General features: G+C 32.7%; 1 protein-coding gene across 1 annotated transcript in view; it reads left to right on the forward strand.

The window, feature by feature from the left end:
• The first annotated feature begins 601 nt into the window (after positions 1-601).
• The window catches only part of SI (sucrase-isomaltase), a 102,796-nt gene continuing 83,424 nt past the window's right edge, over positions 602-19,973 (forward strand). The window contains exons 1-11 of the mRNA XM_061193469.1: positions 602-719; positions 1,957-2,093; positions 3,732-3,849; positions 4,144-4,253; positions 11,001-11,152; positions 12,345-12,516; positions 13,945-14,044; positions 14,986-15,098; positions 18,105-18,230; positions 18,890-19,021; positions 19,109-19,228. Of these exons, the coding sequence (XP_061049452.1) occupies positions 602-719; positions 1,957-2,093; positions 3,732-3,849; positions 4,144-4,253; positions 11,001-11,152; positions 12,345-12,516; positions 13,945-14,044; positions 14,986-15,098; positions 18,105-18,230; positions 18,890-19,021; positions 19,109-19,228 (1,398 nt within the window). The remainder of the gene's footprint in view (positions 720-1,956; positions 2,094-3,731; positions 3,850-4,143; positions 4,254-11,000; positions 11,153-12,344; positions 12,517-13,944; positions 14,045-14,985; positions 15,099-18,104; positions 18,231-18,889; positions 19,022-19,108; positions 19,229-19,973) is intronic.

A 19,973-nucleotide genomic window follows, 5' to 3' on the forward strand; every position in this document is an offset into this window, starting at 1 on the left:
ATCTATATTTTACAACATTTTATATTGTACTCTTTTATATAATTATATTTATTTTCTTTACCACATATTTATATTTATATTCTTTTCCACAATATCCTTATAAGAAAGCACTGTTGGAATTGGAGAGCAATAGTTATAGTACGAAGAACTGGATTTTTTGACTTTGAAAAAAATAACATTTTCTCTAAGCCTGAAGTTCCTAATGAGTAAAATGTGAATAACAGCATCTCCTTCATACAATTGTTGTGGAATTAAGGAACGTAATGCAAGCATAAGCTTTCTTTGACTTGAAAAAGTGTTCTAAAATGAGAGAGCAAGATGCACCTACTTGGAGATCTTTTTCCTGTTGTATTTTCATTTTAGTGTACTACTATAATGTGCATCACTAATTCATTCTTTTTACTTAAAACTTCATGTGTTGTTTACACTTTTGCCAATGTGTATTATTTTAGATTATAAACTGATAGAGCTGTCTGCGGCTCTGCTTGTGTTATGCTTAGTAGACAAAAAAACCGAATGTGTATAATTTTATATTAATAATGGTCACTTATTGTAGTTGTATATTCTACATTTCAAACATATATTCCTTTTCTTTCTTTAGATGGCAAGGAAGAAATTTACTGGATTAGAAATCTCTCTGATTGTCCTCTTTGCTATAGTTACAATAATAGCTATTGCCCTAGTTGCTGTTTTAGCAACTAACACACCTGCTGTTGAAGGTAAATAATATTGAAAATACTTATTATAGTGAGGTTGAGATAAAGTTTACTCCATAATAATTATGGATTTTGAAAAGTAATCTATATGAGATGAAATGCAGGAAGATCCTCAGGTAAGTTACACAATTACTCCAACTTTTTCTTTCCATTATATTGCAGGTTTTTCAGTGAAGCATCATTGTAATTAAGGAATCTATGTGCTTTGATATTAATGGCCTTCCCCATATTGTGTTCCTTAAGAAATAGCAAAGAGGCAAAAGGATCAGGATGTTAATGAACAGTGGAATAATCATCTATAGTTACCAGTGAGGTTCTTCTAACCAGTAGGAAATCTCATTAGTGGGGTTTTGCTCTGGGTTTCAGACACCTGCAGGGAGGTGGGGGGGAAATTTAGGGGGAAAATCTCTTTGTCATAGGCTTAATTTTTTATTAAGAAGAGAGACGTTGTATGAGAAAAAGAGGTAGCAGGAATGAAACAGGCTTGAAACGTTTATCTTTTTTTTTCTGAATATTTCTATCCTGATTTAAGGTTGATACATGCCACTCTGATCCACCTAATCTACTTTTTCTTTCTTCATCATTCTGTCTTGACTAAATCAGAATTGGAAAACATATTGCAAATTATCTTCTAATCTAACTGTAGTTAGCATTTGCTGCTGCCTCTGGTCTCTTGTTTTACCTTCTTTTAGTAAACTGAAATCTCGCTACATTGTGAAGCAATCAAATTTATCTTCCCCATCTCTGATTGCTAGAAAGTCGCTCTTTATTACACAGAGCTGGGATTTAGTTTTCTTTACTATTCCCTGCTTTCTCTTCTATTCACTTCAAGTATCTTCTTCCTCTTAATCTTCTCTTTTCTGCTCTAATTCTTGTCTCCTTCTCTACATCCTTTCCCCATCCATGTTTCTCCACCTTCTTTCTTCATCTCTAAAACACAATTTTTAAGCACAGTGGGAATATACATTTTGTTTCCTTTTGAATCTACCTCAAGACCTCCTGTGAATGTATTTTGATTCTCGGAAGGAACAGTCAACAGGGCTATGACAGTTTTAAATATCATTTGGATCTTTCCCTTTTGGTGACTAGGACTTGAATTTGTGGGGTTTTTTTAATGCAAAGTTTACGTTAATTTTCATTATATATACATTTATGAATACTTTCAATGTATTTGTTACTTGAAAATTTGAAAAATTAATTTAAAACCATGTTTTCTTTTATTGACCTTTTTCTTTCCCAGAAGTCAATGGTTCTACTTCAACCCCTGCTACCATTCGCACAACCACTGTGTATCCTGGCTCAGGAAAATGTCCAAGTGTGCTAAATGATCTTATCAATGAGAGAATAAACTGCATTCCAGAACAATTTCCAACAAAGGTCTGCAACAAAAGTCTTTAATATTTTTATGAATAGATATATAGTATGATAATTATATTAAGATAATTATATTAAGATAATTATTTAATATTGGATCAATTCCATATTTTTAAAACTCTAGCCATTAATTAGGCTGCATTTCTTTTTATTGTATTTATGTATGAACAGATGAGAGATAATGGAAATTACTGAGCTTGCTTTTCTGTACTTCCTTTCAATTCAAATTAACAAGTTAATATTTTCCAATGCTTAACAGGCTATTGTTAAATTTATAAATCTTCATGAAATTCTATCCTCTCCAATCTACTTCTTAAAAAAAAAGTATAATCTTTGACAATATAGAACATTTGAGAAAGATATCTACATTCTATTAAAGTATTTGTGATGATAACATTAAGAATAGTCTGTGGAGAACAAAGTAACGTTGATTCTTCTAATTTTTAAAAATTATTTATTTTTATTATTTGGTAATTGGGGAGAAGGAGCTGAAATGGAGAAAAGTAAGTGTAACTGAATGGATTCACATAACCCTAGTTGACTCTCCCTTGGTCTTCATAACTTGTGTGGGATTAAAATGTCAATGAGTGAATTTGTGTGTGTGTGTGTGTGTGTGTGTGTTTGTGTGTGTGTGTGTGTGTATTCCCATTTTGCAATGTCTATATCAAAAAGTCACACATACTTTAGATTCTGTTACGTAATGACCCTCCAAAATGCTCAGCTCCCATTTGCTCTCATTTGCAATATACATATTTGCATGTATGTGTGCACGCGTGTGTGTATGTGTACCTGATGCCATTTTAATTTGATGTTAAAAATAGGAGAGAAGTTAACATGTGTACTGTCAGCTGGTAAAAGTGGAGGCTTTTAACATTTTTTTCAAGGCAAATAGCCAAGAAGAAAAAGCTCACAAGCATTCAAATTATGAAAACATGTCACACTATTAAATTTAAATATTAAATAGGTTTTTGATTATACCAATGTTAACACACAGCAGCACCATGTGACTCAACTTTTACTATAAACATATATAATTTTTCTTCCACTTCATATAATCTTTCCATATAGATCATAAAATTACTGAGAATTTAGTATTTTACTTTATTCATTGGATGTTGCAACAACTGGCACATAAACTAGTTTAAATCATATTGAACTACTAATTTTCTGGAAATAACTACCTTAAACATTTTATGTAGGCTTAAGTTTAGGGCTTTATCTTCATCTTTATAGCCTCACTTGCAACTTGATACATAATTGGTACACAATAAATATTTTAGTTCTTCTGCATTGACTACATGACAACAGAATAGACTGTAATTATGCAGAGGGCAGGAACCTTTAAAATAACATGAGCTTACAATAATGTGTATTGATATGTAAATTTGATAAATCACAACTCAGAACATCAATCTCTGATAGGGTGTAATTGATTCAATTCATCAAATGTTTACATTTCTTCCAAGTGAAAGGAACAAAAGAATAAATGATATTTTAGCACATTATATATTTGAAGAAATAAGATTTTTTTAAAACATTCATTCAGACATTTATTGGAATGAGTGTATGTTTAAAAAATAGAGATTGACCCATATGACAACAATACTAACCCCATGATTCCTTTAATAAATGTTTTATCAGACACTTTGTGCAGCTCGAGGTTGCTGCTGGAGGCCATGGAATAATTCTGTTATTCCTTGGTGCTTCTTCGTAGATAACCATGGCTATAATGCTGAGGGAACAACATCAACAAATACTGGTGAGAAGTGTTCTATCATGATGATCCAACATATTTTAAGTTGAATGAAAAAAGTACATTTAAAAATTACCTTTGGAAAGATATCTTAAATAAAATCAAATGGGAAATATGTACACAAAAATGTTCAAATTGGTATATTGAGGACATTTTTTGCATGATTGTATCTTCCAAATGAAAAAAAAAAAGTCATTATATGTGACAGGCAAGAAAATTAGAAAATGTGAAAATATTTAATACTTATTAATCTTTGTAAATAAAGTCATAATTCATGCAAACTTTTTTTCTTTCTTTAAGGACTTGAAGCCAAATTAAACAGGATACCTTCACCAACACTATTTGGAAATGACATTAACACTGTTCTCCTCACAACTCAAAGTCAGACACCCAAGCGTTTCCGGTTCAAGGTTTGGTCTTTGAGATTTCTAAAGAAAAGTTATTAATAAAACACGTTATGAATACACTTTTCACCCCAACAAGATATTTCCCTCTTAATAAATATTTATTCCAAAGCAAAGAACTAGTTTAGACTCATTACTCCACTTCTCTGAGACGGTCTACTCAAATATAACATAAATTTTTCTCTGGCAGTAGTTTTTGGAGAATTTAATAATATAGTCAATGTAAAATATTTGGTACAGTGTCCTGAGAATAATAAACACTCAAAAAACTTTAGTAATTTTTGTTATTCAACTAAAGACTGTGATAAAAGATTAGTTTAAAATTTAATTTGAGAAAGATGTTAATTGTTCTATATCAATGTGACACAATCTCTAGTTCTTTTTACTGATATCACTTCTAGTCATGATTTTTTTTGAATTTTATTATTTTTTTATACATCAGGTTCTTATTAGTTATCTATTTTATACATATTAGGGCATATATGTCAATCCAAATCTCCCAGTTCATCCCACCACAACAACCCTCCACCCCCGCTTTCCCCCCTTGGTGTCCATACGTTTGTTCTCTACATCTGTGTCTCTATTTCTGACTTGCACACTGGTTCATCTGTACCACTTTTCTAGATTACACATATATGCATTCATATACAGTATTTGTTTTTCTCTTTCTGACTTATTTCACTCTGTATGACAGTCTCTAGGTCCATCCACATCTCTACAAATGACCCAATTTCATTCCTTTGGCTGAGAGTAATATTCCATTGTATATATGTACCACATCTTCTTTATCCATTTGTCTGTTGATGGGCATTTAGGTTGCTTCCATGGCCTGGCTATTGTAAATAGTGCTGCAATGAACATTGGGGTGCATGTGTCTTTTTGAATTATGGTTTTCTCTGGGTATATGCCCAGTAGTGGGATTGCTGGGTCATATGGTAGTTATATTTTTAGTTTTTTAAGGAACCTCCATACTGTTCTCCATAGTGGCTGTATCAATTTACATTCCCACCAACAGTGCAAGAGGGTTCCGTTTTCTCCACACCCTCTCCAGCATTTGTTGTTTGTAGATTTTCTGATGATGCCCATTCTAAGCGGTGTGAGGTGATACCTCATTGTAGTTTTGATTTGCATTTCTCTGATAATTAGTGATGTTGAGCAGCTTTTCATGTGCCTCTTGGCCGTCTGTATGTCTTCTTTGGAGAAATGTCTGTTTAGATCTTCTGCCCATTTTTTGATTGGGTTGTTTTTTATTTTTATTGAGCTGAATGAGCTGTCTATATATTTTGGAGATTAATCCTTTGTTCGTTGATTTGTTTGCAAAAGTTATCTCCCATTCTGAGGGTTGTCATTATATTTTGTTTATAGTGTCCTTTGCTGTGCAAAAGCTTTTAAGTTTCATGAGGTCCCATTTGTTTATTTTTGTTTTTATTTCCATTACTCTAGGAGGTGGGTCAAAAAGGATCTTGCTGTGATTTATGTCAAAGAGTGTTGTTCCTTTGTTTTCCTCTAAGAGTTTTATAGTGTCTGGTGTTACATTTAGGTCTTTAATCCATTAGGAGTTTATTTTTGTGTATGGTGTTCTAATTTCATTATTTTACATGTAGCTGTCCAGTCTTCTCAGCACCACTTATTGAAGAGACTGTCTTTTCGCCATTGTATATCCTTGCCTCCTTTGTCATAGATTAGTTGACCATAGGTGTGTAGGTTTATCTCTGGGCTTTCTATCTTTTTCCATTGATCTGTTTTTGTGCCAGTACCATATTGTCTTGATTACCATAGATTTGTAGTATAGTCTGAAGTCAGCGAGTCTGATTCCTCCAGGTCCGTTTTTCCCCTCAAGATTGCTTTGGCTATTCAGGGTCTTTTGTGTCCATACAAATTTTAAATTTTTCTTGTTCTAGTTCTGTAAAAAATGCTTTTGGTAATTTGATAAGGATTGCATTGAATCTGTAGATTGCTTTAGGTAGAATAGTCATTTTCACAATATTTATTCTTCCAATCCAAGAACATGGTATATCTCTCCATCTGTTTGTGTCATCTTTGATTTCTTTCATCAGTGTCTTATAGTTTTCTGAGTTCAGGTCTTTTACTTCCTTAGGTAGGTTTATTCCTAGGTATTTTATTCATTTTGTTGCAATGATAAATGGAAGTGTTTCCTTAATTTTGCTTTCTGATTTTTCGTTGTTAGTATATAGGAATGCAAGAGATTTCTGTGCATTAATTTTGTATCCTGCAACTTTACAAAATTCGTTGATCAGCTCTAGCAGTTTTCTGGTGGCATCTTTAGGATTTTCTATGTATAGTATCATGTCATCTACAAACAGTGACAGTTTTACTTCTTTTCCAATTTGTATTCCTTTTGTTTCTTTTTCTTCTCTGATTGCCATGGCTAGGACTTCCAAAACTATGTTGAATAATAGTGGTGAAAGTGGACATCCTTGTCTTGTTCCTGATCTTAGAGGAAATGCTTTCAGTTTTTCACCATTGAGAATGATGTTTGCTGTGGGTTTGTCGTATATGGCCTTTATTATGTTGAGGTAGTTTCCCTCTATGCCTACTTTCTGGAGGGTTTTTATCATAAATGGGTGTTGAATTTTGTCGAAAGCTTTCTCTGCATCTACTGAGATGATCATACGTTTTTTATTCTTCAGTTTGTTAATATGGTGTATCACATTGATTGATTTGTGTATATTGAAGAATCCTTTCATCCTTGGGAAAAATCCCACTTGGTATGGTGTATGATACTTTTAATGAGTTGTTGTATTCTGTTTGCTAGTATTTTGCTGAGGATTTTTGCATTTATATTCATCAGTGATGTTGGTGTGTCATTTTCTTTTTGTGTAGTATCTGTCTGGTTTTGGTATCAGGGTGATGGTGGCCTTGTAGAATGAGTTTGGGAGTGTTCCTTCCTCTGCGATTTTTTGGAAGAGTTTGAGAAAGATGGGTGTTAGCTCTTCTCTAAATGTTTGATAGAATTCACTTTAACCATGTGGTCCTGGACTTTTGTTTGTTGGAAGATTTTAGTCACAGTTTCAATTTCAGTGCTTGTGATTGGTCTGTTCATATTTTCTATTTCTTCCTGGTTCAGTCTTGGAAGCTTATAGCTTTCTAAGAATTTGTCCATTTCTTCCAGGTTGTCCATTTTATTGGCATAAATTTGCTTGTAGTAGTCTCTTATGATGTTTGTATTTCTGTGGTGTCCATTGTAACTTCTCCTTTTCATTTCTAATTTTATTGATTTGAGTCCTCTCCCTCTTTTTCTTGATGAGTCTGGCTAAAGGTTTATCAATTTTGTTTATCTTCTCAAAGAACCAGCTTTCAATTGTATTGATCTTTGCTATTGTTTTCTTTGTTTCTATTTCATTTATTTCTGCTCTGATATTTATGATTTCTTTCCTTCTACTAACTTTGGGTTTTGTTTGGTCTTCCTTCTCTGGTTCCTTTAGGTGTAGGTTAGACTGTTTATTTGAGATTTTTCTTGTTTCTTGAGGTAAGATTGTATTGCTATATACTTCCCTCTTAGAACTGCTTTTGCTGCATCCCATGAGTTTTGGATCATCGTTTTTTCATTGTCATTTGTCTCTAGATATTTTTTGATTTCCTCTTTGATATCTTCAGTGATCTCTTGGTTATTTAGCAACATATTGTTTAGCCTCCATGTGTTTGTGTTTTTTACATTTTAGTCCCTGTAATTGATTTCTAATCCCATAGCGTTGTTGTCAGAAAACATGCTTGATATGATTTCAATTTTCCTAAATTTACTGAGGCTTGATTTGTGACCCAAGATGTGATCTATCCTGGAGAATGTTCCATGTGCACTTGAGAAGAAAGTGTAATCTGCTGTTTTTGGATGGAATGTCCTATAAATATCAGTTAAATCTATCTGGTCTATTGTGTCATTTAAAGCTTGTGTTTCCTTATTAATTTTTGTCTGGATGATCTGTCCATTGGTGTAAGTGAGGTGTTAAAGTCCCCCACTATTGTTGTGTTACTGCCAATTCCCTCTTTTATAGCTGTTAGCATTTGCCTTATTTATTGAGGTGCTGCTATGTTGGGTGCATATGTATTTATAATTGTTGTATCTTCTTCTTGGATTGATCCCTTGATCATTATGTAGTGTCCTTCCTTGTCTCTTGTAACATTCTCTATTTTAAAGTCTATTTTATCTGATATGAGTATTGCTACTCCTTTTGATTTCCATTTGCATGGAATATCTTTTATCCAACCCCTCACTTTCAGTCTGTATGTGTCCCTAGGTCTGAAGTGGGTCTCTTGTAGACAGCATATATATGTGTCTTGTTTTTGTATCCATTCAGTGAACCTGTGTCTTTTGGTTAGAGCATTTAATCCATACACATTTAAGGTAATTATCAATATGTATGTTCCTGTTACCATTTTCTTAATTGTTTTGGGTTTGTTTTGTAGGTCTTTTTCTTCTCTTGTGTTTCCCAGTTAGAAAAGTTCCTTTGGCATTTGTGGTAGAGCTGGTTTGGTGGTGCTGAATTCTCTTAGCTTTTGCTTGTCTGTAAAGCTTTGATATCTCCATCGAATCTGAATGAGATCCTTGCCGGGTAGAGTAATCTTGGTTGTAGGTTCTTTCCTTTCATCACTTTAAATATATCATGCCACTCCCTTCTGGCTTGTAGAGTTTCTGCTAAGAAATTAGCTGTTAACCTTATGGGATTTCCCTTGTATGATATTTGTCATTTTTCCCTTGTTGCTTTTAATAGTTTTTCTTTTCCTTTAATTTTTGTCGATTTGATTACCATGTGTCTCGGCTGGTTTCTCCTTGGGTTTATCCTGCCTGGGACTCTCTGCACTTCCTGGACTTGGGTGGCTATTTCCTTTCCCATGTTAGGGAAGTTTTTGACTATAATCTCTTCAAATAGTTTCTTGGGTCCTTTCTCTCTCTCTTCTCCTTCTGGGACCCCTATATTGCAAATGTTGGTGCATTTTATATTGTCCCAGATGTCTCTTAGGCTCTCTTCATTTCTTTTCATTCTTTTTTCTCTATTCTGTTCCATGGCAGTGCAGCCTACCATTCTGTCTTCCAGGTAACTTATCCGTTCTTCTGCCTCAGTTATTCTGCTATTGATTCCTTCTAGTGTTTTTTTCATTTCAGTTATTGTATTGTTCATCTATGTCTGTTTGTTCTTTAATTCCTCTAGGTCTTTGTTAAACATTTCTTGCACCTTCTCAATCTTTGCCTCCATTCTTTTTCCAAGGTCCTGGATCATCTTCCCTATCATTATTCTGAATTCTTTTTCTGGAAGGTTGCCTATCTCCACTTTATTTAGCATTTTTCTGGGTTTTTATCTTGTTCCTTCATCTGGTACATAGTCCTCTGCCTTTTCATTTTGTCTCTCTTTCTGTGAATGTGGTTTTCCTTCCACAGGCGGCAGGATTGTAGCTCTTTTTGTTTCTTCTGTCTGCCTTCTGGTGGATGAGGCCGTCTAGGAGGCTTGTGCAAGCTTCCTGATGGCAGGGACTGGTGGTGGGTAGAGCTAGGTTTTACTCTGGTAGGCAGAGTTCAGTAAAACTTTAATCCACTTGTCTGCTGGTAGGTGGGGCTGAGTTCCCTCCCTGTTGGTTGTTTGGCCTGAGGTGACTGAGAACTGGAGGCTACAGGCTCTTTGGTGGGGCTAATGGCAGACTCTGGGAGGGCTCATGACAAGGAGTACTTCCCAGAACTTCTGCTGCCAGTGTCCTTGTCCCCATGGTGAGCTACAGGCACCCCCCGCCTCTGCAGGAGACCCTCCAAATCAGCAGGTAGGTCTGGTTCAGTCTCCTATGGGGTCACTGCTCCTTTCCCCTGGGTCCTGATGTGCACACTACTTTGTTTGTGCCCTCCAAGAGTGGAGTCTCTGTTTCCCTCAGTCCTGTTGAAGTCCTGCAATCAAATCCCACTAGCCTCCAATGTCTGATTCTCTGGGAATTCCTCATCACATTGCCAGACCCCTAGGCTCAGGAGCCTGATGTGGGGCTCAGAACCTTCACTCTAGTGGGTAGACTTCTGTGGTATAATTGTTCTCCAGTTTGTGAGTCACCCACCCAGTGCTTATGGGATATGATTTTTATTGTGATTGCACCCCTCCTACCGTCTCACTGCAGCTTCTCCTTTGTCTTTGGATGTCGGGTATTTTTTTGGTGAGTTCCAATGTCTTCCTGCTGATGACTATTCATTAGTTAGTTGTGATTCCAGTGCTCTCACAAGAGGGAGTGCTCTAGTCATGATTTTAAAGAAACTAATTTCTGCTGTTTTTTTACCAAGTAGTTTATTAGTATCGTCTTTTGGATTTGGCAGTGAAAACACTATATCCTTTGTACATTACCTTTTAGCCACAATTTCACAAAAATTAAGATTTTATTTTAAACAAAATTCAAAATTCTTGCAGGATTTTTAAACAGGTGATCACTGAAATGTAACAAGGATAATTAAATTACAAAAACCCAGTATTCAAGAATCAATATTTAATAATACTATCATTATTTTTTTATATTGGTCAATAAAAATTTTTATTTGATATAGTACCATTATGACCAACTAATTCTATTAATTCCTTTACAACTTATTCTGTGCATAGCCATTCAGCAGTATTAAAGTTAAATTTATGACTAGATTAATAGCTCATCTATAAAATTATTAAATGTATTATTTCGTGTTTAGAACTCGCATTTAATACTTAGTTCAGAATTGAAAAATTAAATAACAGTTTTGAATCAAACAATGCTAATTTTTCAAAATCTTTGCAGATTACTGATCCAAATAATAGAAGATATGAAGTTCCTCATCAGTTTGTAAAAGAATTTAGTGGAACTGCAGCTTCTGATACATTGTATGATGTGAAGGTTATAGACAATCCATTTAGCATTAAAGTTTATAGAAAAAGCAATGATAGACTTTTGTAAGTAATTATTTTATATTAATAAAAGATTAAATAATTGGTCACTTTTATTATATTATCATAGAATTATGAAAGTCTTAATTTTAGGGCATTTTCAGAAAGATTAAATTTCCTCCCAAAAGAGGGTGGGTGTACATGTTTTAAAGATTATAATGTTAAAGGGATTTTAATTTCTCATGGAAGAAAGGAACAAGAACATGAATGAAAGTATAGAAATGGGGCCAACCAAAGTTGAAGGTGAAGAGCATCACTGATACAGTCTAAGCCTTGTTTATATTTTTGCATACTTAAAACTCCTGTTGTGTTTTTTCCCCATTATTTATCATATTCTGTTGTCAATTTGTAGGGTCAAATAGTTACTAAGCAGAGAGTGATGAATTTCCATAGTACAATTAGAGGATTTTTCATATATATGTATGAAATTAAATTGAATATATATTAACATATAATAAATTTAAATTACTATACATATATTAATTTAAATATTACCTGAATGCCTTCATTATAAATGTATTTTGAGGGATACTTGTTGCAAAGAATTTAATAACTTTCAAGATTATAGCTCTTGAATCTCCAAGAAAGGTTAATTAAACAATTGTCAAGACTGAATCTCAGCAATTATTTTCTGTAAATATATTTTAATAACTTGCGATTGAGTTTATGTTAACTCACAAAAGAAATGCTGTTTAACATTTCTCACAGTATATATTTGATATGCATAAAACATGTAACCTTTCTCTTTTTGGAAAAAAAATTTTGAACTTAATTTTAATATATATATTAGAGGTGCGAAAACCAGTATAGTACTGTATTTTAAAACTCTGTCTCTGGAGTAGAGCAGAACTATGTCTGAAATTTGGCTCTGCTGCCTAACCTTGAAAACATGAATAAATTTGTCCAATTTGTGTCGTTTGTGAAATGAAATTTATAATGGTAGTTGTGCTTTAAGATTTTGGTGAAAATAAAAGGAGAGTATGCATGTGAAGAATCATATTGATGATGATGAAACAAATTGTGTTGATGGAATTAACAAGTTCTGGTTATGGTATAAAATTCATGTGTTACTAAGAATTGATCACAGCTAAAGACTGACATATTTAAAATGCAATATTCTGGATGATAACATAAACCTGTATTTAGTAGAACATTTTATATGTTTCTAGCTCATTTATTTATTTATTTCATGCTACAGGTTTGACACCAGCATTGGTCCACTGGTATACTCTGACCAGTATTTACAGATCTCAGCCAGACTTTCCAGTGAATATATTTATGGTATTGGGGAACATATTCATAAGAGATTTCGTCATGATTTATATTGGAAAACATGGCCAGTTTTTACTCGGGATCAACTTCCTGGTGATGTAAGCCACTCTCTTTCTTGTTATAAAAAAAATAGGTATATTTGAGGATAATTTTAGCCTATTTGAAACCATCATTTATTTGATGTCAGTGATACACATTCCAGAGCTTGTTTACTTTAGGGGTGAGGATTGATATCAAAGTCCTAAAATAAATAAGTGACCAACTGATTTTATGAATACTTAAAAAGATATTTCCAATTTATGAATGTTTTCTTTTGATTTTCACTTTTATATTTTACCATTCCACTCTTGTACTTAAACCTATCCAGGGTTAGTTATTGCACAAGAATAATTCCAAACACCTTGTTCTACATGGCTTTGTGTGATATGGTGTCTGCCTATCTATTGGACATCATGTCCTGCATCTATACCCACTTTTTCCTTTACCATAACATATGATCATTTTTCTTAAGTTCACATATTTTCACAAGAGGTTGGTTCTCTTTGTAAGTGCTAAACCTTAAAGTTCTTTATTATTTATACAAGTCATTGATAGCTCGGTTGGTTTCACCTCATAAGAACTTTTCCCAAACTCCTCCATGCAGAATTAATCTTTACTTTCTAACCCTTTATTCATACTTTAATATGACAACCATCACAGTGTATTATTTGTGTATACATTTGTCTGTACTTCTAGAATATGCGACTCTTCGGGACAAAGACCATACCATTAAAAAAACTCTTTTTTATTCATTCATGATTGCTTTGAGTCAAATGTTAATGATTTTTAAAATGCTGATGCTCTTTCATTCCTCAAAATGAATGTGAGTTGTTGTTTTAAAGACCCTCATTTCATACAAAAATATTAATAAATTTTGCCAATCTTTGTTTACAGCATCACTGTCTATAATAAACACCAGGCTAATAAATACCTCATAGCTATTTTCATACATCTTTCCTTTGAACTTCCATACCCAATCAGCCAAGAAGCCTTTCTTCTTTCACTTTTTAAGTTCATTTCCAATTTTCCTCCACCACTTCATCTACTCATCAGCTCTCAACCACTGTACTGCAAAAGTTCTATGAGGGTGAACATCATTTTGGAATTCCCTGCAATACCTTGGGCATACATGAGACATAATGGATAAGCATGCTATTACCCTATCACGGATAGCTTTTTTTTTAATTGAAGTATAGTTGATTAATATCTTATTAAAACTCATTTAATCATAATAAAACATAAAGGAAAGTAAACTATTAATAGTATAATATATAGTTATATATTTATATCTTAATGTATTAATAATTAAAATAAGTTCAATGTTTTTTGTGCTACAATATTACATATGGTACTTATATAGAGAAAATTGTTATAGGAGTATGGGAGTAAGTTAAATATGAAGAGTAAATTACAAGAATAAATTGGAATCCATAATGTCCATTTTCAGTGTATAATCTTTTTATTTTAAATAAATTTATGCCTTATAGAATAATAATAATTTATATGGCCATCAAACATTCTTCATGTGCATTGAAGATACTTCTGGAAAGTCATTTGGTGTTTTCTTAATGAACAGCAATGCAATGGGTAAGAGTAATTTATCTGATAATATATTTAAATGAGACTTGAAATGTTTTAACTGCTTTCTTTATTCCAATCATAGGTATTGTATACCAGAGTAAACTTTGTTGTTACTGATTTAGAAGGTGAAATTATTATAAGCAGGTTTTGTAGTTAGTGAGACATGGATTTTTGCATATCTATGCTTCTGTTTGGGGGAAAGTATGCTGTATTGTGATATTCGGGCACTTCATTTTCCCTCCAGAGGAACACTGAACACATCCATACAAATGAATATTCCCATTCACATAGCCTCATTTGTTAAGATAAGTTAATATGTCACTCCAGATAAAAAGGAGCAAGGTCTATATGGGGATAAAAAGAAGGAAGAATGATTTTTTTAAGTTTATCATAATTCAAGTAGTGTAGAACCTTTTGTTTTTTAATGTTGTGAATAATGCAATACCTAAATTGGATAGGTGAATCAGTGATAGTAAAAACTACAAAAATTCAAGCAAGAGCTGTATACCATATGGTTATACAGACAATTACTATGTCTTGCATATAGACAAATTAAAAACCTATGTAGTTTTTTTCTTAGAAATCAACATGTGATAATATGATCTTTCACAGAATCTTCAATTAAAATAACTAATTGAAATGCAATTTTAAAAAGAAATCTTTTTGTTGTAAAAAGATGGATCCTCTATCCCCTGCTAAGCAGTTTCTAGAGGAGCTTTTGCCAACATCTGTAAAAGGCAGCATCTGGAATATCCTATCTTAAACCTCATGTATGGTGGCATTCCACTTTTCTCCTATATTCTTATCGTCAACACCTTATCTTAATCATTTAAAAAAACTGTAAAACTATGTGATTAATACAAAGTACTTTAAATAGACATTGCAATTATTTTATCACATGTACATGTTTACTATTTACATATGCTTTTCCAATTTTTGTTTTGTAGAGATTTTCATCCAGCCTACTCCAATAGTAACTTACAGAGTTACAGGTGGCATTCTGGACTTTTACATTTTTCTAGGAGATACTCCAGAACAAGTAGTTCAACAGTATCAAGAGGTGTGTTTCAGGTTTATTTTATAAAATTTTTTCTACCATACTTTCAAACATGTCTGCATATTAAAATGATTTTAGCTAAGATATTTGAGGCCTCTTAGCTAAATATATTTTTAAACCTTACCATTTTTCAGATATGAGAAAGTGGTTTTTATTTTTGTTTTTGTTATACAGTGACACCTAGGTATATTTAGATGTCTACATTTCAGATATCAAGTTGTTTCTTGCTTCTAGGCAGGTGAGTTCAGTAGTTGGATTCCTTTGAGATGTTGCATATTAAATCTTTACTTATTCATGACCTTCTTCGGTGGGATAAAACAAAAGGAAGTATCTTATCTCCAAGTCTGAGGATAGGTAATGGACATATAGGTCATACATCCCTTTGATAAGAATCTTGGAGGCAAGTGAGTTATGAGGAAGGCTAGTGAAACTTGCTGTTAATGTACTGTAGGTAAATTCCAGGAAAATTGGCTCTGACACTCAGGCTTAGAAGGACAGATATTGAAACATAGTCTGAAGTCTTAACTTCTTGAGGTTACTGTCTAAACAACTCTCATTTACCTATTAAATAGCATCTTAGTGTACCTGAGCCCAAGATGGACCTTAGAAAGGTGAGGAATCCAAGGCTTATTTTGAGCCTAATTCTAGATGTTTCTCCCATGTAAATTGTTCTCCTGTGACTGTTAGTGTATATAATTTCTGGTGTTATTATGAAAAATAAATCATTTTTAGAGATATAAGATTTAAGAATCGTGCCTATTTATAAAATCTTGTTTCATTGATAAATCTCTTGACATATAAGTCCCATTTTCAAAATGATCTCAAAAGAGAAGCAATTACTATCAAAAACTTTAGTTAGGATCTAAAAACCTGAAATAAGCGTAGGTAAGGTTTTACACAATTGAATAATTTACAATGTCTAGCAATTCCCAAATTGCTGTTCATAAATGTGAATTTCAGAAAGGCAACAAAATTTACAGTCTCTATAATATGAAATCATAGTTATTGTATACAGTTATCACACCATCAAAAGAGGGGACAGCACATTTTTGTAAGAATTTGATATTTTATTTGTGAAATATTAGTTGGGATAGTTGTCTATTACATGCCGGGTAAAGTCTGTGGTCAGCAGTAGTTGAGTTTGAGTCATGTTTGACATGAGAATGCAGCATTCATGTGATATAGCAGTCCACTTGTATACATCATTTTATGGGCAGACTTGTAGAAGCTTGGATTTAAAGAATAAGATAAATGACTTGTATAGAATATAGCACTATTAATCACTGCTGCATTTCATTGGGGCTCAAATTATGTAGAGAGAGGCAAAAGAAACTACTTCTTGTTTGAAGAAAAACAAATTATCCTCTCTGTATAAATTAATACATTAGTGGTCCCAGTATGTCAAAATTTAAAACATAATGCATTTGAATGACTAGATCGTTTCATAAGTTTTAAAGATAATATATACATATAAGGTATAAGATGAATAGTACATAAATTAATATAGTATATAATAAAACATGTTTTATACACTTTTATGAAAATAAATTATGTGATACATATAATACACACACACACACACAGAAATTTCAGTCACATGTCCAAATCTTTAAAGAAGTTCAATGGAACATAAGGTGTTTATGAATAGAGTTTAAACATACTGAGTTTTGGGGGAGTTTTATTTGATACCAAGTTTTTAAAAAATAAATTTAATGCTTAAATTGAATAGAATACAATAACCTGAGTATTTTTTTTATTTTTACATAGCACTTTTGTTTTTTAACATCTTTATTGGAGTATAATTGCTTTACAATAGTGTGTTAGTTTCTGCTTTATAACAAAGTGAATCAGTTATACATATACATATATCCCCATATCTCTTCCCTCTTGCGTCTCCCTCCCTCCCACCCTCCCTATCCCACTGCTCTAGGTGGTCACAAAGCACCGAGTTGATCTCCCTGTGCTATGCGGTTGCTTCCCCCTAGCTATCTATTTTACATTTGGTAGTGTATATATGTCCATGCCACTCTCTCACTTTGTCCCAGCTTACTCTTCCCCCTCCCCGTATCCTCAAGTTCATTCTCTAGTAGGTCTGTGTCTTTATTCCCGTCTTGCCCATAGCACTTTTTAGACATACATGATGAAGAAATCATGGATCCAAAAAAATGTATATTACATAAAGATACATATATATAAACGTATATATATAAATACCTAAACCAAAGAAAACCCGTCATGCCAGATAAGATATTTGTCTTAATGTAACCTAATACTTAGTTTTTGGTGAAAAAACTTAATATCAGTTGCACTCATCTTTCCATGTGCAAAATCCTGTGCTCTGTTGTGAGAGACACTGGTGCTCTGTTGTGAGTTTGCACTGAGCCTGCTTGGGCCACCAGAGAGTGGGAGGAGAAGGGCCCATTTGGCCCTTGGGGGAGGGAAGAAACCAATGTCCTACATGTGAATATAAGTACCTTATGAAATAACTGCCTGGGATCCTTGTAGAAATATATTTTATTAATATTTTTGCAAACTAGGAGAGAAATAAGTGCCAAAATGTAAGGGAATAGAAATTGTATACTTTTAAACATCTTTTTTTCTTATGTGATGATCATTCATTCATTCATTTTGTTGCTACAAGAAGTGGGAGTGTGGTGGGACAATTTTCTTTTTCTCAAATCTCTTTAATGCTATTCTTTTATTCTCTTTTTTAACTTTCCATGCGGGGCAAAATATACTTTTGTAAATGCTACTTTTTTAAGTGCTACCTTTCTGATTTTTTAACACAAAATTAACAAAAGATGAGTGACAGAACATAAACTTGCTAAGTGTTTCATAACAAAATTCTAAGAGAATATCCAGGACACATTTAGAATGCATACACAAAATCTTTGTTTAAAATATGTAGTTAAACTCAAATCAATACTAGAGATGTAACAATAAGAAGCATATTAATATTTGTTTCTAATGTTCGTTATTGAGACTAATTAAATATCCATTTACTTCAAGCTCATTGGACGACCAACAATGCCAGCATATTGGAGTCTTGGATTCCAACTGAGTCGCTGGAATTATAAGTCACTTGATGTAGTGAAAGAAGTGGTACGAAGAAATCGGGAAGCTGGCATACCATTTGTAAGTAGGATGAAGGGTTTGTGGGAATATATTTCAAGTTAAATGTTGTCATATAATAATAAGTGTAGGAAATTGTCAGGATTGTCATATACACCATATAGATATAGATATAAATATAAATTATTAAGCTGCTTTTTTAATGATAATGTACACATTATGTCATATGCAATGTCCAGGCCTACCTGAATTTTGAGAACTGATTATGAATTATACTAGACTAGAACACATGTTGAAGTGTGAACAAAATTATAGTCAGTTTTTTAAATATACTTTAATTTTAGAGCTTATATACTTTTTAATGTAATAAAATTTCAATGTATTTTATGTAATGTGCAGTTTTGTTTTTTATACAAGGAACCCCATATATGTACATATACATATATATATATATATATATATATATATATATTGACCTAATACATATCCAGTGATCATCACTGAAACAAATGTGAATAATCATTTAATGCTTTTGTACTTTAGAATTAGAAAAACTAGTTTTATAAGCAATATCATTGTGTCTTTAGTGAAATAAAAGAGATCTAAGTTCATTTACTTTTTAATCATTATATTTATAATATAAATTCTTTGGACTTAAAGGTTGAGGTGATTAGAGGGTTCTTTCAGTACTGCTTATTGAAATATACTCTGCTAATTTTCAGGATACACAGGTCACTGATATTGACTATATGGAAGACAAGAAAGACTTTACTTATGATCAAGTTGCATTTAATGGCCTCCCTGAATTTGTTCAAGATTTGCATGACCATGGGCAGAAATATGTCATCATCTTGGTAATAACTGATTATATATGTTAATTTTTAGTATTTACACATTTGTAAATTAATTGATTTTCTATAGTTTCTTTTCTCAATTATTAGGACCCTGCAATTTCCATAGAGAAACGTGCCAATGGAGCAGCATATGAAACCTATGAGAGGGGAACTGCACAAAATGTGTGGGTAAATGAGTCAGATGGGACTACAGCAATTATTGGAGAGGTAAATCATGATATTCATTAAGTTTGTGTTGCTCAGATTTTCTGTTGTGCAACAACATAGTGTTTCTGAGTGTGTGTGTGTGTGTGTGAGTTTATTTGCTTTCAAATCTGGATTTGATATTTAATTGCATAGAGAAATTTTAGAGGAGATATTTGAATTATCTCTACAACAGTTTTTGTAGAAAGACAGATAATTTTCAGTGACATAAACAAAACTAATGATAAAAAATATGATAAATTATTTGGATTATTATAAAAATTCTTATCATATGATGTAAAATAATTGTATGTATAAATTGAGTACTTAAATGCTGGGTAATAAGATTTATAGTATACATCTTCACAATGAAATCATAAGATAGCTATGATTAAAATTATTACTTTACATGTGGAAAAAAGTGAATTTGAAAGAGGTGAGGTAACTTTCCTCATGTCACAGAATTAATAAGGAGCAGTGTCAGGAAACTGCTTAGCTCCAAAAGGCATAATTTTTAACCAGAACAAATATTCTTTTGGAGACAACTTTATAAGACATATCAAAAACTCATATCAGATAAAATAGACTTTAAAATAAAGAATGTTACAAGAGATAAGGAAGGACACTACATAATGATCAAGGGATCAATCCAAGAAGAAGATACAACAATTATAAATATATATGCACCCAACATAGGAGCACCTCAATACATAAGGCAACTGCTAACAGCTATAAAACAGGAAATCAACAGTAACACAATAATAGTGGG

Source organism: Eubalaena glacialis, chromosome 6 (assembly GCF_028564815.1).
Source record: "Eubalaena glacialis isolate mEubGla1 chromosome 6, mEubGla1.1.hap2.+ XY, whole genome shotgun sequence".
In the NCBI taxonomy this organism is placed as follows: Eukaryota; Metazoa; Chordata; class Mammalia; order Artiodactyla; family Balaenidae; genus Eubalaena; species Eubalaena glacialis.